At 44.6% G+C, this 26,760-nt stretch overlaps 1 protein-coding gene across 2 annotated transcripts; it reads left to right on the plus strand.

Annotated features, from left to right (window-relative positions):
- Positions 1–1,075: 1,075 nt before the first annotated feature.
- Positions 1,076–26,063, plus strand: LOC147892952 (F-box protein SKIP1-like). 2 transcript variants are annotated; one of them, XM_087387300.1, is made up of 3 exons: positions 1,076–1,377; positions 1,418–1,757; positions 25,016–26,063. In XM_087387300.1, exons 2-3 carry the CDS (start codon positions 1,432–1,434, stop codon positions 25,587–25,589), a joined length of 900 nt encoding a protein of 299 aa, XP_087243426.1. In that variant the 5' UTR covers positions 1,076–1,377; positions 1,418–1,431; the 3' UTR covers positions 25,590–26,063. The 2 variants fall into 2 exon arrangements, with proteins under 2 accessions (XP_087243426.1, XP_087243427.1); XM_087387301.1 differs by lacking the exon at positions 1,076–1,377 and having other exon boundaries at positions 1,394–1,757.
- The last annotated feature ends 697 nt before the right edge of the window (positions 26,064–26,760 follow it).

Here is a 26,760-nt window from a genome sequence, read left to right on the forward strand (position 1 = left end):
TCCCACATTTCTAGACTTAGGATTGTGTTTAATTTGATCATGTGTTGTGAGCATTTTGCAAGTTGCAATACAATGTCAATAAGGATGCTGCATGTATACGTTGTGGTGCCTCTATGTGGAGTAGCTCATACGAGGGGTGGGCAAGGTGGCGTATGCACATAATGGGTTGAAGAACATACATGAGGATTGCAAAAGGCAAAGATGCAAGGGTGGAGAGAGTGCGTAGCATGTGAAGAAACGTTCAAATGGAAAATTGAGGGGAGAGAGATATACGGGGCACGATGGGCAAGGCAGGGAAGAAGGGATGAAATATACATGATGCTAGCTTAGAATGGGAGAGCATATAGGAGGTCTCCCCTTGCTAAATAGGCATACCACATGCACTTGGTGGGTGGCCATGTGAACATATACTCTCCTCTTTATCCCTCCCCTTTCCTCCCTTTTCCACTACTCTTTTCAATTGGGGGAGCTATACATTTTGAATTGGGAGACCTATTGAATGTTTATTGTAGTGACTTTAGCCCACCTTAGAGAGGATATGATATGATATTATCTATCATTGTTCGAGGATATGAGATAGATAGAGACGTTTTATGTAAGGATACAAGGTGTTGACACGAACTAGGGCCTCAACCACCAAGACCCATGCAAGGTTTACAAAACTTGGTGGGGAAGGATGGCTTACACGTGGAGCTAGAGAGTTTTACGTCAAGGTAAAGACCAGAAGCTTAAAGATTCATGATACGTTGACTCGAACACACACAACACCCATCAAATGCACACACACGACACACGTGCACACACTCATCAGATGTTGAAGGGGATTAAACACACGCACACACAACAACACACACCCATCTAGTATGAGAGAGAGAGAGAGAGAGAGAGAGAGAGAGAGAGGTGGGCTTCGAATAGCAGTCCGATAAGAGGGCTTGAGATCGGAATGAGGGGCACGAAGTTCGCGAAGTTAGAGGCACATGTTAGGATTAAATGGGAGTGGCAAGAGAAGTAGCTATTGCATGAGCCATGGGTGACAATGTATATCTACATTGTGTAGGAGTGTTTAGGTGTCAAATGGTACACTTGGTTGAGTTCAATTTAATCTTGGAAGATTTTTATGCACATGCACAGGACCTTTTCATTTCGGTCACCTCCTCAGAAATCTCAGCTGTGTTTCATCACTGCTTCGTCATTGTGCAGACTGTGTTTTCCTCCACCCTCGAAACTGCATTGCGGAAGCAAATGAGAGCGGGGAGCTTGTGGTTCTTTCTTTTCTGCCAGTTTTCTGTTTGAGTCTTCTCAAACGGCTTGTTTCCCCCCCGCAGATTTCCATTGTGAACTTCGCCGTTTGCCTTTGGACCTCTTAAAACCATTCAGGTTGTACGTTGTCTGGTCTCAACTCAGTCTCACGGGAGAGGACTTTTCCGTGGAATGGAGACAGAGGCATCCTGGGCTGACCTTACCTATGAAGCCCTGGTGGAGATTTTCAAAAGAGTAGGCTTTGAGGACCTTTACCTTTCTGTGCCGCTGGTATGCACGGCATGGAGAAGAGCGTCTAAGGATTCAGTTTGCTGGGAGCTTGTAAATATGGAGGATTGCTTTCGGAAAAGGCAGGAGACTTTAATGTGGTGGGAGCCATCTTTCGAGAAGAAAATCGATTTTATGGTTAAGTTGGTGGTCGATCGGAGCTGTGGGAATTTGCGCGAACTGTCTACTCGACATTGTTCCAATGACGCGTTGTCTTACGTTGCCTCACGGTACTTAGTCCTTCCCTTCTGTTTCTCTGGCTTCTCTGAACGGCTGAAAGAAAACAGCGCTTGCAATTTTCCTTGGTCGAGCTGTATTCGTTTCGGACTTACAACCCTAGTCGTCCTTGTTAGGTTGATTCTTGGTTGGTATTCACACTTCTTTTAATTCCTCGACAGTTAAAATCGTTTCGTCATGGTCTTTGATATGTCGATACTTGCCCTGGAGGTTGGTTATAGTCTTTGATATGCCAATATCTGCCCTGGTGGTGGTTAACTCGTCTATGTGATTGTTTTCTTGCCTGTGCGTGTCATTCTTGAATGCATTAACATCTGAAACGAAAAGTTGAGGCCGTGTGGATTTTCATTGAGCACATGCATCTCCCGGCTATTTTTGTTTGTGAAAGCTAGAGTAGCGTCGCTTACCTTATTGAGCTTGTCAATTTCATGGGTAGGCGTCCTAACATAACCCTTACTACAAAGGCGTGCCGCCTATAATCCTCCATAGTTTAAGCTTGTAGTTTTTGTCCTTTATGAACGTTGTGATTTCCAGTCAGGTTGTGTATGTCTCCAGAGTTGTAATTGATAGATTGTCCTTGTTTTGGTAATGGTGGTTCTAAACCCTTTGCAAAGATTTTCAGGTGCTATTTTAAGTTACCTGGATTCCTTGATGGTTGTCATGGGCTTTCATGGGCTTTTATTTACTACAGGAATATCTTACCCTCGGAGGGTGCTCAACCAATCTATTTGAATATAATCACTGCACATTTGGAAAGAGCTACAAGATCTGCAGCGCCCCGGCCCCCCCCTCCCCCTCTTCCATTTCCCCCTACCTCCTCTTCACCCACCCACTCTGCCTGTGGCCAACTATGAGGGGCACATCTGCTTGTGGCCTATGCCTAGTCGCAGGGAGGCATCTCGAAGGATTCAAACGCTCAGGTGGGCAAACGCCCTACCGCCTGAGCTACTGCTGCTCCGCTTACAAGATTTGCAGTTAAAGGTTGGCATTGAAAGCCATAGTAGGCTCCCTATCCTTATGGAACCTATCACTTTCTTGGACTTGTCTAAGGCAAGCCTTCCTTTGCTTAAGCTTCTATAGATTGTGGGCTTTTAGACTGAACCTTCAATACCTTTACTACCTGAAACGTCCATTCTTTTGGCAAGGCCTATGGTGAAGTCATCACTTGTTTGGCTATGTCTCAAGATAATCAATGCTAGAGAGGTTTTAAATACTCCATTGTTTAGCTTAAATCTTTAGGCATGCTAGATGTCTTATTTATTTTACAAGCCGATCATCTTCAGATTTGCAAATGTTGTTTTTCCTTGTCTGGAGTGGTGGTAGCTTGAAACCCTCTTTGCAAGTGGGGCTTGCCGAGATTGTCAGTTGTAATTTTCATTTGTAAAGATAGTTGAAAACCGTGACAATTGGTTGATGATTGTGTTGTCGCCTTTCAATACACCATATTGTGTCTCGGAGGCTCCTCACTAATCTATTGATGGTAAATTATGTTGGTACAGTCACTCACAAGTCTGCAACTTCATTACCAAGTATCAATGTAATAAAAGTCCCTAGTTTGGTGCCCTTAGACTGTAGTGTAATGGAGGATGGAAATAAATTCAGTTAGCACTAAGGGGTACTTTAGCAAGAGGTTAGAAACAAGGGTATGGTGGGTTAGCCTAGGGGTGTTAAGCAACTAGCAATCCCCAATTTCTGGGGCAAACATACCAGTTTGCAGGCCAGCCAAAAGGTCAGCCAGCAGGGGTCTGGCCGACCAGAACTGGCCGACCAGCTGGCAGGCCCACCGACCAGCTGGCCGACCAGCTAGGTCAGGCCTATAAAGGCACTAGCCCCCCACACTCTCACTGACAGGACAGGACCTGCAGCTGCTCCTCACCTCCTCCATCCTTTGCTGCAGCCCCTCCTGCTCCAGATCTGCTCCTCTGCTCCTCTGCTCCAGATCTGCTGCTCTGCTCCTCTGCTCCAGATCTGCTCCTCTGCTCCTCTGCTCCAGATCTGCCCCCTCTGCTACAGATCTGCCCCTTCTGCTCCAGATCTGCTCCTCTGCCCCAGATCTGCTCCTTTTCTTCATCATGTTGCTATTCCAGATAGCCTGAAGGTTCCTTCCTCAGAGCATGCTGGTTTTTCAGCCATTTCCTAGGGCAGCTCCAGCCCTTCTTCATCTTCGTCATCATCGAGCTACACGGAGGACTGCGTTTCGCTCCCTCTGCTGCTATCTTTTCTATTGTTTCTCTACATGGAATCATCTTTCTGATTCACCTCAGCCACGGTCCTTGAGACACGACGGCTTGAGGTTCTTGTATTCAGTTTTTCATATTACCGACAGGCACTATGTTTTCTGAGTTCCGTTCTTCAGTTGTGTTTGAGTATTGTCTATTTTTGATCGCTCCACTGCAAACCCTATCGTTTCTCTATATGGTATCAGAGCCAGGGTGATCTAAAGACCCCAGATCTCTGGTGATCTAAAGATCCTACTTCTTCAAGGAGGCCATAGGTACGGGGAGCATCACTCCTATGAACATATCAGTTTCCTCTTCATTCCGCTGCGCACTAAGGGAGAGAACTCCATCCCTCCCTCCCTTTCAGAACTCCATCTTCTACTCCCATCCCTCCCTCCCTTTGTTACCTCCATCTTCTACACCCATCCCCCCCTCCCTTTTCGGTTTCAGGCTTGACACTCCCCATTCCTTCGAACAAGGAGGTCATGATCCTTCACCTCTACTAGATCTCCATTGGTATCGACTTCGAGGATCTACAAGTTCTCCCTAGGCGGGACCCTTTCTGTTCAGATGTGTCTTGATGACTGTTGTTTCGAATTCTTCTACATTCATGGAGGCGGGGAAAGACTCCTCTCTCCCGAGGTTCAAGATCGGGCACACAGTGGATCACTGTTCAGCTCCGACCTCTTCCTTTGGTGAAATCCTACCATCTCTGGATTATCAGTGCTGCTACGCCATATTTGTTCTTTACCTTTGCTTTTCCCTCCACCTTTCGGCGGTGAGAGGGGGTGGCTTATTCTCTCGAGCTTCACAGTGTTCTTATTTCTGCTGATCATACGTGTAACTCAGGCACTTGAGGAAGTGAACAATTCCCTTGCAAGGGCACTTCTCTTGTGATCATCTCTTGGGCATTTCACAGGGATAGCCACCACCACCGTCGACATCCCTACATGAAGCTCCAAGCACACAATGTTTGCCCCTCCAAATTGGCAATTGAGAGGGGGTGTTAAGCAACTAGCAATCCCAATTTCTGGGGCAAACATACCAGTTTGCAGGCCAGCCAAAAGGTCAGCCAGTAGGGGTCTGGCCGACCAGAACTGGCCGACCAGCTGGCCGACCAGCTAGGTCAGGCCTATAAAGGCACTAGCCCCCCACACTCTCACTGACAGGACAGGACCTGTAGCTGCTCCTCACCTCCTCCATCCTTTGCTGCAGCCCCTCCTGCTCCAGATCTGCTCCTCTACTCCTCTGCTCCAGATCTGCTGCTTTGGTCCTCTGCTCCAGATTTGCTCCTCTGCTCTAGATCTGCCCCTTCTGCTCCAGATCTGCCCCCTCTGCTTCAGATCTGCCCCTTCTGCTCCAGATCTGCTCTTCTGCCCCATATCTGCTCCTTTTCTTCATCATGTTGCTATTCCAGATAGCCTGAAGGTTCCTTCCTCAGAGCATGCTGGTTTTTCAGCCATTTCCTAGGGCAGCTCCAGCCCTTCTTCATCTTCGTCATCATCGAGCTACACGGGGGACTGCGTTTCGCTCCCTCTGCTGCTATCTTTTCTATTGTTTCTCTACATGGAATCATCTTTCTGATTCACCTCAGCCACGGTCCTTGAGACACGACGGCTTGAGGTTCTTGTATTCAGTTTTTCATATTACCGACAGGCACTATGTTTTCTGAGTTCCGTTCTTCAGTTGTGTCTGAGTATTGTTTATTTTTGATTGCTCCACTGCAAACCCTATCATTTCTCTATAAGGGGTACTATAGCAAGGGGCCTATAAAAGAGGATATGATTATAAGGTATGATTTGATTTGACATCTTACTTCCCTCGCCTCTCTCTCTCACTCTTACACACACATGAACGCCTGCAGGCACGCACACATGAATGGTTTAAAAAAACTAATGTTACTGTGATTATTTGCAATGTGTGTAATATGAAGTGGCATGAACAATATAGAATAGAAGGGCTATGGACTCATGGTTGAGATGGCAAGTTCTCTCTTATGCAAACCCTTCCATGTGAATGGCCTTGTGTGAACCTTCCAATTGATCACATTGATGTTTCACGTTATCATATGTCTAAGAATGGCTCACGGGTTCATGCTAATTCTAAGCCATTGCAAGGTAGGTGGTAAACATCATGTTCGAGTTATTTAGGTCACCTCTCCACGTGTGAGCCCCCAAATAAGGAGAACATGGGGGATGTGCATTGACAGAGACTCAGAGAGGACACTTGGACGGCCACGGGGGCAAAACTGAAGGAAATGGCAGGGCTGCCACATGGGCAGCATGCTAGCTGCCATGTGGGCAGCAAGGACTGCATGCAAAGATGTCAGAAGGATGTAACTTATGGAGTAGCATATTGGAGCAGTGAAAAGACAGTTGAAGATGTCTGCAGAAATGCGTAGCGGACTGCCACACCCAGAGATGTCAAAACATGTGGGCCTTAGGATCTATGGAGTGCTCTAAGGTGGATGGAACCTATGTGTAAACATGATGAAGAGAGTGCTCATGACACGTACCTCAAGTCAATTAGGTTCGAAGATAGATTAGCTTGGACTCATAAACAGAATCTTGAGTGAATGTGCATTTCTTCTTCTTGTACTCAACAATACATGATAGGCCTCTTATATGGAGAGTGCCCTTTGAATAGTCAACACATGTGTGATCCTCTCATCCACATCTCTCCTTGTGGATATCCTCAATCCACATCTCCACATCATGTAGTCCACATCTTAGGGTGGCTACTTTAATACATTTCTTATTACATACCTTTGCCTCTAATTCATGTGCACATGGCACCATATCTCAATACCTTCCCTTGGTGCCATGATCCTTTGGCTACTGCAAGGTGGTCAGATGTGAGTTTGCATTCCATCACCTCCCCTTAGTGCATACTTTGCTACTTAAGATGCAAAATCAAATCCTCCCCTGGATGCTTTCATAGCTACTCTCAGGTGGTCAGGCTTGATTTACAAACATGCGAGCTAAAGATGGCAAGGTTTTTGCTTCTCAATGCTTGATGTCGATGGCGTTCTCTTCTTTGCTTGATGTAGCTTGATGCATGACGCTTTGTTCTTCCATGTGCCTTGATGCTTTATGTGTGAATGCCTTGTTCTGTGCTATGGTCATCTCATGCACTTGTGCTTTTGGCATGCTTATGACAGCGATGTGTGCATTCATGCTTTGATTTATCATTTATTGCAAAGGTCTTACCAATTAATTTCTTTCAATAAAGACAGTGTCTAATTGCTAACAATGATTTTGATCTGACAGACGCGTAGAGCTCGAAATAAAGATTACTTTTCCTTTTTGGAGCATGCAAATTCCTCCTGGATTGCAAGTTACGCTTTGTTGAAGTTTTTTTGAAGAAGAGGGGCCTTTGATGGTGTGGGTTGGCTGTTCACATGCAGAATTCAAACTGTGCTTAACAAGGGCCTCTGTGCTTAGGTGACACTTGGTGATGTGGCAGTTAACCAATCCTGAACCTAAATGAGACCTAAACTAGCTTGTGGTAAACTTGACTGCTGGTAACTTAACTGAATCAGATAGTCTTAACCAAGGTTAAGTATACTTAACCACAATTACTTCCAATCTGCCATGGGGCACTCTACTGACCATTGCATGGCTAACAAAACCTTGAGACTTAACCAGATTGAACCATGGTTTGGTCCTATTTGCAACGTGTCTTTTTGGTAGAGACCTTGTATAAGAAAACTTTGAGGCGATGACGATGACGACGCAGAGGAGGTGTTGGCGAATTCAGGGTCCTTCACCAATGGAGGTCTTATGTGCACTGCTCGTGTGCTGCTCTTGCGGGTCTGCTGGCTGGAGGCTTCTTTGTGCTTTCATTCTTCTATCTCTGCGTTCGTTTGATTTTGACGGGATCCGTGTTCATCTTACAAGGTGATTTGCTTGGAGGCTCCCTGATGCTAATGACGGTGGGCTTGCAGGCCGTTGTTGTGCAACCACTTGTTGAGAATGAAGACGGGCTTGTAGGCCGTTGTTATGCAAGGAGCGATTGGAGCTTAGAGCGCATTGGAGCAGAAGGTCTAAGGAGAGGCTTTTGTAGTCAGCCGTGAGCGTTGAAGGCTGTGAGCTTGGAGAGCTCGTTGTTGTCAATGACTCGGCTGTGAGAAGCGTCGGTTGGTTGGAGCTATATTCGAGTTGCTTGTTTAGTTGTTGAGGCGTAGAGTTGGAGCCTTCGATTCATTGTAGAAGCGCTAGCTATTGGAGAGGCTGCTGGTTTGTGAGGCGTAGAAGCACTGTGCATTCGATGATGAAGGTCGTTCAAGCTGCTACTGGAGTCGCCCGTGTACAGAGTAATCGGCTGAGGTGGAGCGCTTTGGAGTAACTCAGTTGTGATTCATTTGTAGATTAGATGGAACCATCGAGTCCTTTGCACTACGTTTTGCAGCCTATTGTTGGAGCTTTGCTTCCATGTTAGCCGTTCTGTTGCATAGTAGAAGGCCGTGGAGGAGCCTAGGAGCCGCTATGGGAGCCTAGGAGTTTGCTCAGTCGAGTTGCATGCGGCTGAGCTGAAGTACAAGCTGCGAGCAAAGTAGCTTTAGTGCATGTTCATGAAACTCAACCTCTCTGTCTCTCGATGAGTCAACACTCAGGAATGGATTTTACAAATCTTTCAATGGAGCTCTCAATGAAATAACTTGAAGGATTCCCTTAACGGAGAGGCATGGACGAAAATCTCTCAAATAAACTAAGATTCGCTCAGCGAAAGAGAACTCTCGATCTATAACTAAAACCAACCTAGGAGAACTCATGAGTTCTTAATGCGTGCCTACAACTAATCTAGGAATGGGAGCAATCCTAGTGAACTACTAATGAGCTAAACTAGGAGAGCTGAACTTATGCTTTGACACCATGTCAAAACATGCGTGCCTTAGGATCTATGGAATGCTCTAAGGTGGATGGAAGCTATGTGTAAACATGATGAAGAGAGTGCTCATGACATGTACCTGAAGTTAATTAGGTTCCAAGATAGATTAGCTTGGACTCATAAATAGAATCTTGAGTGAATGTGCATTTCTTCTTCTTGTACTCAACAATACATGATAGGATGCCCTCTGAATAGTCAACACATGTGTGATCCTCTCATCCACATCTCTCCTTGTGGATATCCTTAATCCACATCTCCACATCATGTAGTCCACATCTTAGGGTGGCTACTTTAATACATTCCTTATCACATACCTTTGCCTCTAATTCATGTGCACATGGCACCATATCTCAACAAGAGAATGTTTGGAAAGGTCCAAGACAGAAGGCTGCGGACAGTGCTGCGGAAATGTGCAGCAGATTGGAGCTTCCAGGAGCAGTTTGCAGGATATCTATTGGTGTAGGCCAAGAACAGTCAGCAGACAAATGCCTAAGGGTGTTCGCTACTTTATCCTTGACCTCCTCACTGCTTCCATTTGCAGGCAATGGTCAGGCACAAGGCTCTTGTGATTACTGTCCTCCTTGCTGCTGTGTAGGCAGCCCAATGTGAGGCTCCAAAGTCCCTGTAGAGTAGACTATATAATGCCCCCCTTTCGGGGTCTTTTATATAGGGATGGAGCCCAAACCGACCCAGTCTATAGATCTACAGACTGGCCCGGCCTGTTGTTGCAGACACAGACTGGCGCAAACCCTGCGATCGGCAGTTATCCTGCTTTTGTTGGAAAGGTCACCTACCCATCTGTAAGCCCCCAAATGAGGAGAGCGTGGGGGAGGGAGACCTAGGGCAGGATGTGCTCAAAGAGAGATTACTTGGATGTGTGGATCTGGGACAGATCTGGAGCATTCATGGTTGGTGGGGTATCCCAAGGATGAAAGGCTGCATTAGGAGTAGCTCATGTGCAAGAAGATGGCGGGGACACATTGTCTTGGATCAGGCCTGGCATGAGGCACTCAGAGGACAGCTTCAGGATGTCACAAAGGCACGGTACAGGCGGGTCAGGAGCGTAGGTGTACGGATCAGGTTGGCGCAGCAGAACCAGGGTGAACAGGCGCTGACATGGCGGGGGGATGGAGCAGCACATCGCAGCCCATATGGAGGGCTGGCCAAGGGCTCAGCCCAAAGGGGCATTTATAGGTAGACGAGGTCAGGGCCTGGTCGGCCTGTTTGGGTCGGCCATAGGCAGCTTGACTGGTCGGTTATTTGCCAGCCCCATAGGGCCTATAAAAGCAGAGGCCTCAGGCCTCATTTCACATCCAGCAAGTCAGCAAACATAGGAGCAGCAGGAGCAGCAGAAGTCTGATCTTTGGGCCTACATCCAAGAGGCAAAGCAGGGCCAGAGTTGCTGCAGACTGAGCTCACTTGGGGCTGAAGCCTAAGCTGCCTACTAGGGCAGCAAGGTGCTGAGATCTTTGGACGGAAAGTCTACTTACGCTCGAGGTGGAGCACGCGGGCTCGAGTCTAGAGATAGCCAGCAGATAGGAGAAGGATCTTGTGGTTAGATGAGAGGACCACACCATTGGTGGGACTCTGGATTTATCTATTTTGTATTGTGTCCATAGTTTTGGATGGAAATATATTATTTTGGTGGTTTCTCTATCTGGCTGGTTCATTGTCTATTGATGAGTCTGCACATCTATGTGACACACATTAAGTAAAGAAGTTTGTGATTCCACACCCCACACCACACTGTGTGAGCTCCTGGGCATTACTATAAGTCTTCCGCTGTGCGTACCCTCTGTTGGGTCATTTCTAACAGCTTTATGGTTGGTTGTCCAAGGGAGCAGCAGGAAGATGTTTTTCTTTGCATCAGTACACAGCCCACTGAAGCTCTAGGAGAGCATGCAAGCTGAGAGTGTTTTGAAGGTGCCACGAGGAGGTAGAAGAACAGTTTTTGAAGCCACAGGGGTCCACATGTAGGCAGCACCCTGCTGACAGATGGTGGTACACTGTGACCACATTTTGTATATGGTTTGGTTTATCTTTCGGACAAATACATATTACTGTTTCTACTCTCTCTCTTCAGCACAGCTCATTTACTGTCTGCACATCTCTCTCTCTCTCTGTTGGGGTAAAGGCACATTGCCAACCCTTAGTTAAAGAATTAAAGATAGGACACCTATGACTGTCTTAAGACAGTCATAGGGTAAACCTAATCCTAATAAAACATAAGTGAGTTTGTGGTGTGGCTCACTCATCACTTCACACCCGCACTATTGTGTCTCACTCTCTCTTGCTCCCCTTCCACTCTTCTTCCCCCTCTCAACTGGTATCAGAGCCTCCCCTCCCAAGCCTCCTCTCCCTAGCCTACTACCCTCTCCGTACGGACGTACGGACAGCGCCGTACGACCGTACGTCGTCCGTACAGTCGTACGGACGGACTGCGACAGCAGCAGCAGGCGGCGCAGCAGTCAACGGCGCGGGAGCAGACCAGGGCGACGGTGCGGGAGCAGCTAGGGCACGGGCTGTGTCGAGGGCAGCTCCAGGGCGGCGGCGCATTTCTCAGCTCCTCTTAGCAGCTGGGCGAAGCTGCATCAGGCAGCTGTACAGCAGCTGCTATAGTTGCAGAGCAGCTGCATAGCTGATCAGCGACGCTGCGCAGCGGCGCACCTACTCCAAGGGCAGCCGTACGGTCGACAATCGTACGGACTGCCGTACAGTCGTACGGATTTCCGTACAGCTGTACGGACGACGCCGCCACACCCACAGGAAGTTACACAGATTTTTTTTTCGATCTGTGTGCAGCAGGGAGGTACATTTTCTCGGGATCTGTGTCCAAAGTTTTTTTTTCTTTGGATCTGGCTGTTGCAAAAGTACAGCAAGTACTTTTCATTCATCTCGTGCTTGAGGTGAAGGAACCACAGTGTGTGGTTGATTGCACAGTTATTCTGTTCTGGGAATGTAATGCCTTGATTTTGCAAGAGGACATATGCTTTTACTGGGTTTGAATCTCAGTTTACAGGTGAGCAGATCATAGGGCTTTTGCCCGGAAGGTGATGCATTGTATGCCTTGAGGCAGTGTGGTGCCAGAGAGCACACTTTTGTCTTGATTTCCGCAGTGTTGAGGAGACATTTTCTTGCAGATCACATTTCTTGTGCAACACTCAGAGAACCTCAGTTGAGCCACGCTTGGCCAGGGCGCATCGAGTTTACTCGGTCCCTAACTGTCCATCGTTGACAGTGCTCAAAAGGTTCCTCATTGAGTGTTTGTACGTTGGGATCTGTGTATGTCATTTCTACACAAGGCAGTATATGCATTACACTAGTGGATGATTTTGTCAGAGAGATTTTCATATTGCATGCTACCTCAGTGTTGAGGTGTTCTCCACTTGATTCAGGTGTCAGATCAAGGGGCTTTTGCCCAGACTTTGTTTGATAGCACTTGGGTTACCGACAGAGATCTTCAGATGCATTTTCTCCCCTTGGTATAAGGGTGATTGCTTGGGATTTATCCCATTTACTGTTGCAGGTTTTTGTGACAGGCTGAAGGGTCACTTACTGTTTTTTTTTTTTGGGGTGTCTGTCAAGTGGTTTCTGCAATTTGAGTCAGTGACATACCTCATCTGAGGTGGGAGAAGTGATCAGTACAGTCAGTACAGCAGTGTTTACAGCAGTGTTGGTGGTTTTGTCAGATAATTATGCACTGTTAAGCTCTTGTTGAGCAGCAGCAGCAGTCTGAAATTACTGTTTTTATGCCTTTTTTGAGCTCAGAACAGTTTGTCAGAAGGTACAGTATTTGCAGGGACATTTACTGTTTTGCTGCAGATTTTACTGACAGTAAAAACAGCACCTTTGAGAGTGCTTCTGGCTCTTGAATAGAGCAGGCTTTTCTGAGAAATCAGAACTTTTTTATTCAGTCTTTTTACTTCCAGGGAGTCAGGTACTTTCCTCATCTGATATGGCATCAGGAGGAGGTGATTCTTCAATTCTGAATATAAAGAAACTGGAAGGAGCACATAACTATGCATTATGGGCAGAACAGTGCTTGAATGTTCTTCTGTTAAAGAAGATTGCTAAGCCCATAAGGGTAAAGGGTGTCAAGCCATCTGATATGGCAGCTGATGACTGGGAAGAGCTTGATCTGTCTGCGAGGGCAGCTATCATGCTCACTATTTCAGACACTCTTGTGTTCAATGTACAGGCTGAAAAGACCTCTTATGGTCTATGGCAAAGACTAGAAGAATTGTATGCCCAAAAGAGCTCAGCCAGTAAGGTTTATTGGCTGAAGAAGCTGGTCGATCTTCGCATGAAGGAAGGTACAGCTATGACCTCACACTTGAGTGAGTTCAATGCTATCTTTACACAGCTGATTGCACAGGGGTTGAACCTTGATGAGGAGTTCAAGGCTACTTTCTTGTTGTGTACTCTTCCTGAGAGTTGGGACACTTTCAAGACCACCCTGTCAAACTCAAATGCCACTCTTATTTATGCTGATGTAGAGAGCTCTCTCCTTATGGAGGAGATGAGCAGGAAGAATAATGCGGGCAGCAAGTCTTCAAGTGCTTTGCAGGTACAGGACAGAGGCAGGACTCAGCAGAAGGGGAGATCTGCTAGTAAGTCCAAATCCCGTAGTCAGTCCCGTGGCAAAAAGGACATTGAATGCTTTTATTGTGGCAAGAAGGGACATGTGAAGTCGAAGTGCTTCAAGTTCATACGGGATCAGAAAGCCAAGAAGGCTGAAACGAAGGATGCAGGAAATGCAAGCAAAGGCAAAGGCAAGGCCAAGGCAGATGACTTGGATGCAGTGAATGTTGCAGCAGAGGATAGTGACAGTGACATACATGATGTTTTATGCTCTTCTGCTGTAATAGCACATGCTTTGGTTATTGATGGCCATGACATGCATACCTGGCTCTTGGATTCAGGTGCCTCTTTTCATGTTACACCTCATAGGGAGTGGTTTACTTCCTACACAGGTACTCATGGAGTTGTTCATCTTGGGAACAACTATGCATGTCAGATTGCAGGGATTGGCAGTATACAGATAGTACTTCCTGATGGACAGTCATTTATGCTTGATGGTGTTCGCCATGTGCCGCAAATCAAGAAAAATCTGATTAGCACTGGCTTATTGGATGACAGTGGTTACCACACCACATTTGGGGATTCCAAATGGGTGATTACTGATGGCCATACTGTAGTGGCTGAGGGTTTTAAGAGTGATACCTTGTACCCTCTTTATGTTTCCAGTGTGGGTAATCATGTTGTTGCCATAACCGAGCTGCCAAAGGTTTCATTGTGGCATAGCCGGTTGGGACACATGTCTGTTAAGGGAATGCAAGAACTGTCACGTTTGGGTTATCTGCCGCCTTTCTCTTTTTCAGATTTGCCTACTTGTGATCATTGTATTTTTGGCAAGCATTCTGTGACTCCTCATAGGAGGAGAACTCCCCAGAATAGAGCACCACTTGATCTAGTGCACACTGATTTGTGTGAGATGCCACAGTTATCACTAGGGGGTGCCAAATATTTTATTACTTTCATTGATGATGCCACACGTAAGGTGTGGGTATATTTCTTGAAGCATAAGGGAGATGCCCTAGATGCTTTCAAGAGGTTTGTCGCTCAGGTTGAAAATCGGACAGGTCGTAGGCTGAAATGCCTCAGATCCGATAATGGGGGTGAGTATGTGTCACATGCTTTTGTGCAGTTTTGCCAAGCTAAGGGCATCAAACAGGAACTCACAGCCCCTCATAATGCATCTCAAAATGGTGCAAGTGAGCGGATGAATCGAACTATTCAGGAGAAGGTTCGATGTATGTTGTCTTATGCTGCATTACCCCATGGCTTTTGGGCAGAAGCCGTGCAAACAGCAGTTCACATTATTAACAGGTCGCCAAACAAGGCTTTGGAGTTGAAAGTGCCAGAGGAGGTGTGGTCTGGCAAGCCACCTTCATATAAGCACTTACGTGTGTTTGGCTGCGAGTGCTTTGCTCATGTACGCAAAGAACTACGCACCAAACTGGAACCAAAGTCTTTCAGATGCATCTTCATGGGTTATGGTGACGAAGGTGAAATGGGGTACAGGTTATGGGATCCCGTCAAACGGAAGATTATACGCAGCAATGATGTCATCTTTAAAGAGGATAGTGTACACAAAGAACCCGTGCAACCTGTGGAATACAGGAGGGTTATTTATGATGATGTCGGACAACAAAGAATGCCCATTTATATGCAGCAGCAGGCTGCTGCAGATAACCCTGTTCAAGAGGGTATACAGGCTGAAAATCAGCCAGATAATTTTGCCATTAATGTACCACTGGATATGCCAGCAAATGGGGCTGTAGAACAGCCAGGTATGGTGGTACAGCCACCCGTCATGCATGAAGAACAGGCTGTACAGCAGCCTAATCCGGAACATTTTGTTAGGAGGAGTTCCCGTGTACAACGGCCTCCTGCCAGGTTTGTTCCAGGAGCCAATAATGTGGCTGATTTTATCATGCTGACAGATTGTGGTGAGCCTTCCAGCTTCAAGGAAGCTATGGGAAGAGCAGAGAAAAAGAAGTGGGAGAAAGCCATGCAATCAGAAATGGACTCCCTACTTCAGAATGATACATGGGACTTGGTGCAGTTACCTGCAGGCAGAAAGGTTTTGCCATGCAAGTGGGTTTACAAAGTCAAAGTGGATTCAAATGCTTTACCTCGGTATAAGGCCAGATTGGTTGCCAAGGGATTTAAGCAGGAGAAGGGCATTGATTTTGATGAGATTTTTTCCCCTGTAGTCAAGATGACTACTTTGAGAGCAGTGTTAGCTCTTGTTGCTCATGATGACATGGATTTATGTCAGATGGATGTGAAGACAGCTTTTCTTCACGGAGATCTCCATGATGAGATCTATATGAGTCAGCCAGAGGGATATGCTGTTAAAGGGAAAGAGCAGCTTGTATGTAAGCTCAAAAGGAGCTTGTATGGACTCAAGCAGGCACCAAGAGAATGGTACAAGAAGTTTGATGCCTTCATGCAGTCCCAAGGGTATCTTCGGTGTGAGACCGATCATTGCTTATACACCAAACGGGCAAAGGATGGTAGTTTGATGCTACTCATTCTATATGTGGATGACATGCTTATTGCCAGTAAATCTCAGCATGAGATTACTGCTTTGAAGAAACAACTGCATAAGTCTTTTGACATGAAAGACTTGGGGGATGCAAATCATATTCTTGGCATGCGTATTACTCGTGACAGGTCCAAGGGACTTTTGTTTCTGTCACAGAAAGAGTATATTGACAAAGTACTGCAGAGGTTTAAAATGGAGGGGGGGAAGTCCATTAGTACCCCGTTGCCTCCACATTTAAAACTCAGCAGTAAGGACAGCCCCAGATCAGATGATGATAAGGCTGAAATGGCCAAGGTTCCGTATGCATCTGCAGTTGGATCTTTGATGTATGCCATGGTTGCCACTCGTCCGGATATTGCTTTTGCGGTGGGAGTCATCAGCAGGTATATGGCAAATCCAGGCAAGCGGCATTGGGAAGCAGTGAAAGGTGTCTTGAGGTATCTCAAAGGTACCAAAGACTTGTGCATATGCTATGGTAGGCAGGATGCATTGGTGCATGGTTTTACAGATTCAGACTATGCAGGGAATGCAGATAACCGGAAGTCTACTACCGGTTATATTTTTACATTTGCAGGAGGTGCTATATCATGGGTGTCTCGGTTGCAGAAATGCGTTGCACTGTCAACCACAGAAGCTGAATATGTTGCAGCCACTGAGGCTTGCAAGGAAGCAATATGGCTTACTCGGCTGGTGGGAGATTTGGGCATTACAGGAGATATGCCAGTTTTGCATTGTGATAGTCAGAGTGCTATCATGTTGGCAAAGAATCCGGTCTTTCATCAGAAGACCAAGCACATAGAAGTGAAATATCATTTCATCAGGGAGGTACTGGAAGACAAGCGTCTTGAGCTTGTGAAAGTACATACTGATGATAATCCTGCAGATTTGCTCACTAAGAGCTTGCCTACAGAGCGGTTTGCACATTGCCGCCACATCATGGGATTAGGATGAGACCATTCTTACTTTATGGTCTTGTATACAGTAACTGTATATTGCTGTAATTTTTATTCTTTTCTCCCCTTTAGGCACATTGGCCTTTAGGTGGGAGGTTGTTGGGGTAAAGGCACATTGCCAACCCTTAGTTAAAGAATTAAAGATAGGACACCTATGACTGTCTTAAGACAGTCATAGGGTAAACCTAATCCTAATAAAACATAAGTGAGTTTGTGGTGTGGCTCACTCATCACTTCACACCCGCACTATTGTGTCTCTCACTCTCTCTTGCTCCCCTTCCACTCTTCTTCCCCCTCTCACTCTCTCTCTCTACTAGTACACATTAAGGAAAAAAGTTGGATTTCATATTAGCATTGTGTGATTCGTGGGCTAAATCTTTGTTTATTTTCCGCTGATGCGGGAGCATTGGCTGTCGCAAGCAACCTCCATATCTGTTTTCTAACACAGTAGGTGTTATGTAAGGCCCTCGTCAAGCTTCCTCATCTTGCAATAGCTAGGTCATTTGGGCTGGTCCTTCCATTGTACAAATGGCACTTGTGACCACATGTTGGCAAGAGGGGTCGAACATGTACACCTGTTCGCACTAAATGTTGTAAACTTGTATTGTGGTTGAGGCTTCTACCTTCCGGTCCATGAACTCATACAATAATCCAAGAGGAGAGCCTTCTTTGATATGTCAACCTCAGCACATAAAAGATGGGTCTCAAAGTAGTTGCCAATGCTGAAGCGTCTTGCCAAAAGACTATCCCATCACTGTCACACTGGATGCCAATGCCTTTGGATCAGTATGACAATCCCATGCCATCCAACTCTTGTGAAGCCATAGTGGGCAGAAGGCCATTGTGCACCCCAATGAGCCTCTCTAGAATGATACACATAGATGCAAAGCGGGTTTTTGAGCACTTTAATAACTGTCAGCTCTATAGATAGCCAACACTTTCGGCTTCTTCATCACAAAACGAACAATAGAGCGGGTAGTGTGCATAAGGGTTGACACCCATGGTAAGCTCCCAATATCTTCAATCAACAAATCCAAGCAATGGGCTATACATGGGGTCCCATTGATAGATGGAAATTCTTCCTCCACCATTTTACCCATTGACGAACTATTGCTCCCGTTGTTTATTACAACCTGTATCACATTGTCAATGCCCACATCCAAGTTTGCTTGCTTGATGTGCTAGTAAAGAAAATCCTTTGTGATTGTGGTACGGCACGCAAGAAAGTGGTGCCCTTGCAAGAAGAAACGAATATGAATAACATGCTTGTATCATACATTACTCCACCCTTCTGACAGGACGCTACAGCTATACAGGTTTCAATTGTGATTGAAGAAGATCAACCTCCTACCACAATTCCTTCATGCGGGAAGGCCTAATGGCTCTCACATTTGTGTTTTTGTGACATAAAAACGCAGACTACACGTGTAAAGAGTCATATGTATCTCCCTCTGTGCTTGTTTCTTGTATATGGCTCTCATTGATTGTTTGATGCGTGTACACACACACACACACACACACACATTTTTTTTTTGGTAAAATCCAGTGCATTGTATTTTATATTGTCATAACTTTACAAGAGGGAAAGTCTCCAAGATGGAGAGTATCCCAAAGGTCAGAAGCATAAAAAGAAAAGCTCAATGCAAGAAGCATGTATATCACCCTCATGGCAAGCATCATATAAAGATTGCCGCAATGAGGCTCTAAAAGATTCATATGACTTTTGAAACTGGCGGCCCAAGTATGCCAAATTATGCTCTTCTTAGATTGTCCAAAGAGCCCAATATCTCACCCACGAGAGAAAGAGTGAGTATTGAGATAAAGACCTCCTAAATCTGCCAAATAACCAAAAATGTTTCCCAAATATGTGACTCGGGAAACGGAGGCGAAGATGATTTGAAATTTTCCCAAGGAGGTTCCGAGTAGACGGGCAGTGCCAAAGCAAATGAGGGACAGTCTCTGAAGGAGCGTGACACCGTAAGCAGGTGGGTGGTGCAATGTGACGTTTGGCAAGTGTGATTCCCACTGACAATGTGCCGGTCATGCATCTCCAAAGAAAAAGTCTTTGTTTCAAAGGCATTTTACACCTCCATAATATTCGGAGATTCTTCCGCCACCATGAAAGGGGCTGCCTGATATGCCACAGAGTATTAGCATATTGATGAATCCAAGGGGCAGGCTGAAGAAGCTTGTAGACTTTGATGGAGGTCAAAACAGGCAGAGGAATAGGATGAGAGCATGTAGCAGAGGGGTACAATTGCCAATCCATAAGCCTGTCTGTGTCAGCCACAGGAGAAATAGGTAGAAAAGGATGCAAGAGATCAGCAATTTTCTTCCATATCAACCTATGATGCATTCCCAATGCATAAGAGGCAGTGGCCTAAGGAAAAGATGAGACATGGCCTTGATCATCTACCACATCATTGATGTATCTAATTCCCAATTTCATGAGATTATATGCCCGAACAGGTTCCTGTAAAGCAAGTGGAATGTCAAAGATGGCACTCCAATGAATACTTTCTTTCCTCATTGAGTTTGTCCCCGAGCGATTATCAGGAGCCCATTTGACTTTAGAAAGTACTTGTTTCCAGTCCAGTATCAGAGCAGTAGAGAAAGGGCAGCCAGGAATCTTCCCTACAAATCTCCCAATGACAACCTCCCAATGATCAGTAGTCCAATGGCCATAAGCAGTTGTTCTCATGTTGACACACATGGATGCTATCATACAAGTCCATGGCTGTTTTTGACGGAAAAAGGTATGGAGCATAGTCGCCTTCCTTGCAAGTACATGATATCTGATATTTAGAACATTAAGTCCTCCATGCATCCTAGGAGAGCACACCATTTCCATTTTCAGCAGTCTCAATGCTTTCATAGCAGTTTTTGTCCTCCATAACAGCTCCATAGCTTGAGATATCTCTAGAGGACCAATGTAGCAAAGGCAAAAAGAATTGAACATAAGACATTACAATAGACTGTACTATTCTGAGCCTGACATGAAGTGGCCAAGTAGAAATTTTCCAATATTCCAATTTATGTTGAAGTCTTTGGAAGATCCATTTTAGCTGCTGCTTCTTGGTGATATGCCATCCTATAGGATATCCCAAGTGCCTGACTACATCTTTGGAATGCACTATCTGACCTGGCCAGAGAATAGAATGCCAGTCACATTGTTTCAGGGGAAGCAATTTGGATTTGTCAAAGTTGACATGCAATCCCGCTGCTAATCCATACAATGATAATGTGGTCATAAGCATGCGGACTTCCCGGGGAGAGTTCTGTGGCATAAAGAAGGAATCATCAGCATATGCCTGTGCCAAAAAAGATGCAGCCCCAGGGATTTTAAGACCAATCAATTGTCCTGTGCTTGTAAGATGATCAAGATACATCAGGGGATGAGTCGCAATGGCATAGAAAAGAGCACTAAGGGGGCAGCCCTGTCTGACTGATCTACCCAATATCCATGACCGAGATAGATGACTTCCGAGAATGCACTGGGAGGTAGAGCCAGAATAAAGCCAATAAATTCCATTTGCTATCTTGGGACCAAAGCCCAACTTTGTCATGGTTTGAGAGATAAAATCCCATTGAACAGTGTCAAATGCCTTAGTGATATCTACCTGCAATATGAGCACATCTTGATTCGAGTACTTAGCATATTCAATTGCAGTCAATGCATTGGAGATATTGTCATGGATTTGTCTTCGCGGCACAAACCCATACTGATGAGGATGAAGGCCCGCATTAGTATCCCATGAAGCCTATACACAATCATTTTGGCAATGAGTTTGTAAACTACATGCATCAAAGTAATAGGCCTCCAATCTGACATATGATCATAGAGATTTTTTTTTGGCACAAGTTTGATTATGCCATGCTTCCAAAGGTGCGGCAATTGATTTTCTTGCTAGGCAACATTGATCATTTGTAAGAGAACATCTTTCAAATCATCCCAAAAAGAAATATAAAATTCCACTGTAAGACCATCCCAACCAGGGGACTTGTATTTGCCGAGATGGGACAATGCATTATCAAGTTCTGTGTCAGTAAAAGGTCTCTCGAATAAAAGAGCATCATCCATTTCCACTATCTCAGAAACATATTGAAGAAATTCAGTCCTCGCAGCAGTCATTTGATTTGATGGGGAGCCAGGGGTAGAGAACAGTGTCTGGAAGTAATTTTGGCATTCATCTTGGAGATGAGAGAAAGAGTGCGTCCAAGAGCCATCTAGCTTCCTTACCCTTAGACATGAGTTTTTCTTTCGAGTAGCATGCAGGCCTTGGAAGAAGGCTTTTGATGAGCAGCCCTTATCCATGAGGGGCTTCATTCTTGCTCTAATCTGCCATTTGTGCAATTTCCGCTGATCATTATTAGTCAGTTTGATCCGGGCTTGTGAGAGGGAATCATTTTCTGATTCAGAGAGAGGCCTTAAATGTGAAAATTCAGTCAACTGTTGTGCTGTCCTTTTTGCCCATTTGACCTCATTCCTCCATGTAGCCATGTGCCAGTTTCCATACTCCCTAATGACATTCTGTATACGAGAGACAAAGCTGTCCCAAGCATAATTCCTATCCTCCTGGGCATGCAAAAGCAAGGGATGAATTGCAAATCTGATCATTTGCTGGAAATATTGATGTTGAAGATACTCCTGATTAACATGCAGTAATCTGTTGGAGAGAGTCGGCAAATCATCCAGTGGCACATTGTTGTGGATAGAACAAATACCATCTGTCAAGCTTTGCCCAGTATGTTGTAAATGCATTATGATGAAAAGTATATCCGGGCACTGACCCTTGTAGAAGCAGCCATAAATCTTCAGCGTGCACAGAAAGAAGCATGCTATCCCATTTCTGTCTTTCCGATGAAAGCATATGAGATCTTGAAGTGGTGTTATCTCTCAGCAGAGGGGAATTATTAAAATCTCCACAGATAAATGCATTGGATCTCCATGGATATTTGCTTAAAGAATCCCATAGAGAAGCCCTCATGGCAGAGGTCTGGGAGGCATAAACTGATGCAAGCTCAAGAATGTCACCATTGACATTACATTGTATGACTATCCATCGGCCACTGCTGTCATTGAATGCTAATTGAGGCTCCAGCTCATGTCTAACCATTATGCATACACCTGAGTAGGTAGTGGTACCAGCATAATATATATCATAGCCGCCAAAGTGATCATGATGACCAGCCTTAGAGTGTTGATTATGCTCTTGCAAACAAACAATATCTGGCTGCATTTTATGTACATAATTCCAGAAAAGCCTCCACTTTGAGACATTGCAGAGGCTCTGTACATTGTATGTAAAGCACTTAAGTGTTTGATGCATGAAAGAGATATATACAGGAAAGTATAAGTATGAAACAAGATATCAGAGAGGCAAGGCCTCTGCCTGCATGGGTTGCATGCTTTCATGATCCATGAAAGATATGGCCTTCTCCCCTTCTTCAGAATCACATATGGGGATACCCTTCTTCAAAACCCACACACACACACACACACACGCACACGCACCCGCGCGCGCGCACACACACACACACACACAACAAATCTCTAATCTCCCAGCATGCCACTCTTGGGAAACACTGGCTAAGGCCTAATACCTATGTTTGAAATTGCCTTGCAATCATACGCATGCCGATCCAATCAATCCTCTATTCCAACCTGCCCACCACATGTCTGACTTGTAATTGTAGATCTTTTAGAACCAACTAATTTCAAACTGAAAGACCTAGATTGTCTTAGAAGAATGAAAGTTGTAACCCTTTTCTCTCGCACCAGTTGTGGTACACATTGAAGGACAACTTGTCAATACAAAACTAATGGAGACCTTCATGGCACAAGAACACACACTTAAGGTCATCATTTGCCTCACAGTAGGATATATTTTAGCAAGCCAACCAGATATTCAAGTTTCTCTACTTTACCATGAAACATGTTCCAATCTTTGTGCAAGAAGAGAAACAATGTCCAACCTATTGATCCCACATTGATAGCTCTAAAGCATGTAAGAACACCCAATCAATCTCCATGTGTAGCAAATGCTCATGGTAGCTCAAGTGCTTCAACTAATAAACCCAAGAACCAGCTAATATGACTACCATGGAGAGTATGCATGACCCTACTCGTTAAAAAAATACCAAAGAGACTGACCACACTTACATCTACAACCGAGGAAGCAAGGGTGTGCATGCTTGCTTTACCCCATATCTTTATTGTATCTAGTTTTTCTTCAATCTCATAGACCCTTCAGTCTTTTGAACAAGTTCATAAACTTCCTTTCTTTCTTTCTTTCTTTCTTTCTTTCTTTCTTTCCTTCTCTCCTTACCTTGCTCCCTCTCAAGTCCGTAATTTCAACTCTCTCCAAAGCTAGCATGGGCTGCCAACCACATACTACTTGAAGCCAGGCTAGTGTACCACTGGTATGAAGAGGACGTGCAGCTACTGTGGATTGGAATTTGTTGGAGGTGCACAGCGAATTAAGGCACATTTGGGAGGTGTATTGACCAAAGTGTTGAGGCATGCAAGCAAGCACTACTTGAAATGGATTAAACCTTTGCCTTGCAACAGCTCAAGTGGATGACAATGATAACCTTGAGGAGGAGAATGACCCCTTTGCAAAAGTTGGCATTGAGCCTAAAAAGATTGAGCATACTACTAGAGGTTGCCGAGCATGTTTTATATACTTACATACATACATATATACATTGTGTGTGTGTGTGTGTGTGTGTGTGTGGATGGAGTTTATGGTTTTCAATCTTGTGAGTGACTATCATGAGAATGAAACTGTGCTATGTGTTGTGTGATGAGTTTGGGCATGTTCTTGGATTCATCTAGATATATATAACCGCTTTGACTTCTTTGGCTTCTAGACTCCTCTTTGAGAGAGTAGACCGCCACAAAGATTTCTCTTTGTCTAGCTACTCTCTATCATGGTGGGGTGGTAGTGGAGACATGGCTTGTCGTCATGGAGCTCAAGAGATTGTTATTCCACTCCCATTCACACTGCGCTTATCCAAACTTTCGATGTGTTTTGGGACTGCTGTAGGGTTGGCTCCATATTGTTCCAAGGTGGCCATAGCCTAACTTTTGTGCAGCCAGGGTGTTTTTTTAATTTAATAGAAGGATTTTTTTTAATTTTGGGGGGAGGGGGAAAGATCCAAGGCGATGCTGCAATTAAGATAAAGTCCATTATATTGGAGATTAGAGACAGTATACATGGAGAAAAGGGGATTTGTTAGAGAGTTCAAACTAAATTAACATACTTGTTTATGTCATGCGAGTTCAGTACTGATGTCTAATGGAAACCTTACATAAGACAGCCCCAATGGAAAGGAAACACAGTCTCATGCCTTTCGCAGCGCTTCACTTGATGTCTCATGTTGAAGAGTTGTGTGGGTCACGTCAATGGTGCTTTGGGGTTGGATCTTTCTAGTTCAGATGAATGAGTGAGAATACCAAAGGTGAATCTGTTACCTTCATTTATATGCCAGTGTCATGCTTAAAGACCTAGTAAACAGGGTGTATGTTGTTTTTGAGGTTTTGTTGTGGCAGCCTCCAGGTGCAAGACCTCTGCACTTTAGTGCATCATAGGTTCCTTGCCTTAGTTTTTTTCGTCTGACACACAAACAATTGAATTATTTGGTGGAAATGAATATATTTTAGTGTCTTGCCTTAGATATTATAAAGACAAGGAAAAGTTACATTTTTCAAAGACTTACCTTAGATTGATATAATCCAGAAAAAATATTATGAGGCTGTGTTGGCTACCATACATCGTTTTGAATTCAGGCAAGAAAATTGGATAGTAGTAGTTTTCTCAGAAAGCTTGTGGAAACATTTAATGTTATAGTTTGAGTAATACGGACCCCATCCTCTCGTCCATTCAAGTCAATTGCAATTATCATGACCCTGGTTTGTCTTTTACTGAAGCCCATTTTACAACTTCACATATGCAGCAGCAAGCAAGCATCAGTTACCCCCAAATTCTTATTTCCAGTTTTTTGTCAATTATATTTTGAAAGGAATGAAGCAGGATTTGCAAAGATTGATTTAACAGTTTCTTTTTTAGCAGGTGCCCTTTGCTTCGCAGCATATCTGTTGCATCATCTAGTGGCATTACAGATCTGTCTGCCAGTCAAATTGCAAAAGCATGCCCACAACTTGAGCATTTAGATGTCAGTGAATGTCAGAACCTGACAAGCTTTTCATTAGAAGAGTTTGGTCTCAACTGTAAGTTTGTGGCTGTTCTAAAAAGGAATAGGCTAATCGGGAGTTGTGATCCTGCAAGAAAGAGCTTACTACCTCAGGAGTATCACGAACCCATATTGCCATCAAGTGCTGACCGGGAGGTTCTTGTTTTATCAAAGCTAATGCCAACGTTAAAGCACTTGGAGCTGAGGTACTCAAAACTGTCAGATCAGGGCTTGGCATCATTAGTGGATGGCTGCTCCAATCTAGAATACTTGGACTTGGTTGGATGTCCGAATTTGACAAGAAGAGCTTTGGATCAGGCTGGGGAAAAACTCAAAAACTTGAAAGTCTTCCTGCAGTCAAGGGCACCCATTGTGAATCGCCGTGGTAATACAAGGTATGGCCATTGGCAGCTTTATGATGAGCGGTTTCAGAGCGGTTTCTTTCAGTTCTGATCGTGTTAGACTTTCTATGCTGATGAAGATCAGATTTCTCTTTTTAATTTGAGAAATTCGCAGAGAGAGCTGGCTTTTGAGGAAAGGAGATCATTGTAGAATGTCACTTAACTGTCATAAAATATAAACAGACTATAGGCTGTTCATGTTTTGTGGTGCTTAAAGAACACATATGAGCACTGACAGTCAGTCTCAGAAATTAACTTGTGGTGCCTAAAGCACACATATCAGCACTGAATGTCAGTCTCAGAAATTAACTTTTATCAGGTTGTTGTGTACTATTAAATTTCTCTTGGCTACCTTATGTTACGTGGGTCACAGTGAGACATTCACTGACAAAGATCTCCTTTACCAGTTAGGTGGTCTTTCTATGGTACCCTCTTTCCTTGTGTTCAGTAAAAATGCTGGCATAAGTTGCAAATCCTAGTGCTCCTAGTGACCAGATGTTACTGATTTGTTGTTGGTTGACTTTTAAAGGAGTCTGTTTATATAAATGATTTGCAAAATCTCTCTCTCTCTCTCTCTCTCTCTCTCTCTCTCTCTCTCTCTCTACCTCGAAGACTTTAAAGCCAATCAAGTTTTGGGTCAAGAATGTAGTCAAAACGGGAAGCTTAGGTGACAATAAAGAGCATCTATGTCTAATGTAGCAGTTCGTGGGTTCTCTAGAAGCATAAAATAGTGTTCTTGGGCTCAGTTGAAGAATGCATCTTTAGCTCGCAAACAATCGATTTTGATATAACAGGCATTGTAGCACAACGTTTAAGTAAAATAGTCAAGTTTTTGTTCACTGGAATATTGGACATCGTGTGTCTGTACTTGTTTCAGGACATGCACTTCTAAGTCCCTAGACTTGAAATCTGTTTTATGGTGACCGCTTGAGCATGTGTTGATGGTTCTTTGAAACTTAGATCTTGGAAATTAGGTGGTAGCATTGAAGACTGTTTACGAATAATATGCCACAAGTACTAGTCATTACTTGTATATTATAGTAGCTCTTAGTAGGACACACCCGAGGAAGCATAGTCAGGTTCATTTCAAGAGCAAATTAGTGTGGTTGCTTGAGATGGCTTGGCAATTGCCAAATAACATTTATGTCCATAATCTGAAAGTAAAAATTTGACAAGATATTTGGATCTGTAAAAGTGATCTTTTAAAACTTGTTACAACATCT

This window comes from Dipteris shenzhenensis, chromosome 16 (genome assembly GCF_047967505.1).
Source record: "Dipteris shenzhenensis isolate YYH24624 ecotype China chromosome 16, Dip_SZ_1.0, whole genome shotgun sequence".
NCBI lineage: Eukaryota > Viridiplantae > Streptophyta > Polypodiopsida > Gleicheniales > Dipteridaceae > Dipteris > Dipteris shenzhenensis.

What these genes read in the sequence shown, in the direction of transcription:
- LOC147892952 (XM_087387300.1), top strand. Translation starts at nt 1,432, where the DNA reads ATGGAGACAGAGGCATCCTGGGCTGACCTTACCTATGAAGCCCTGGTG. An exon ending in TTGTCTTACGTTGCCTCACG is followed by an intron (nt 1,758 to 25,015) that starts GTACTTAGTCCT and finishes CTTTTTTAGCAG; the next exon opens with GTGCCCTTTGCTTCGCAGCA.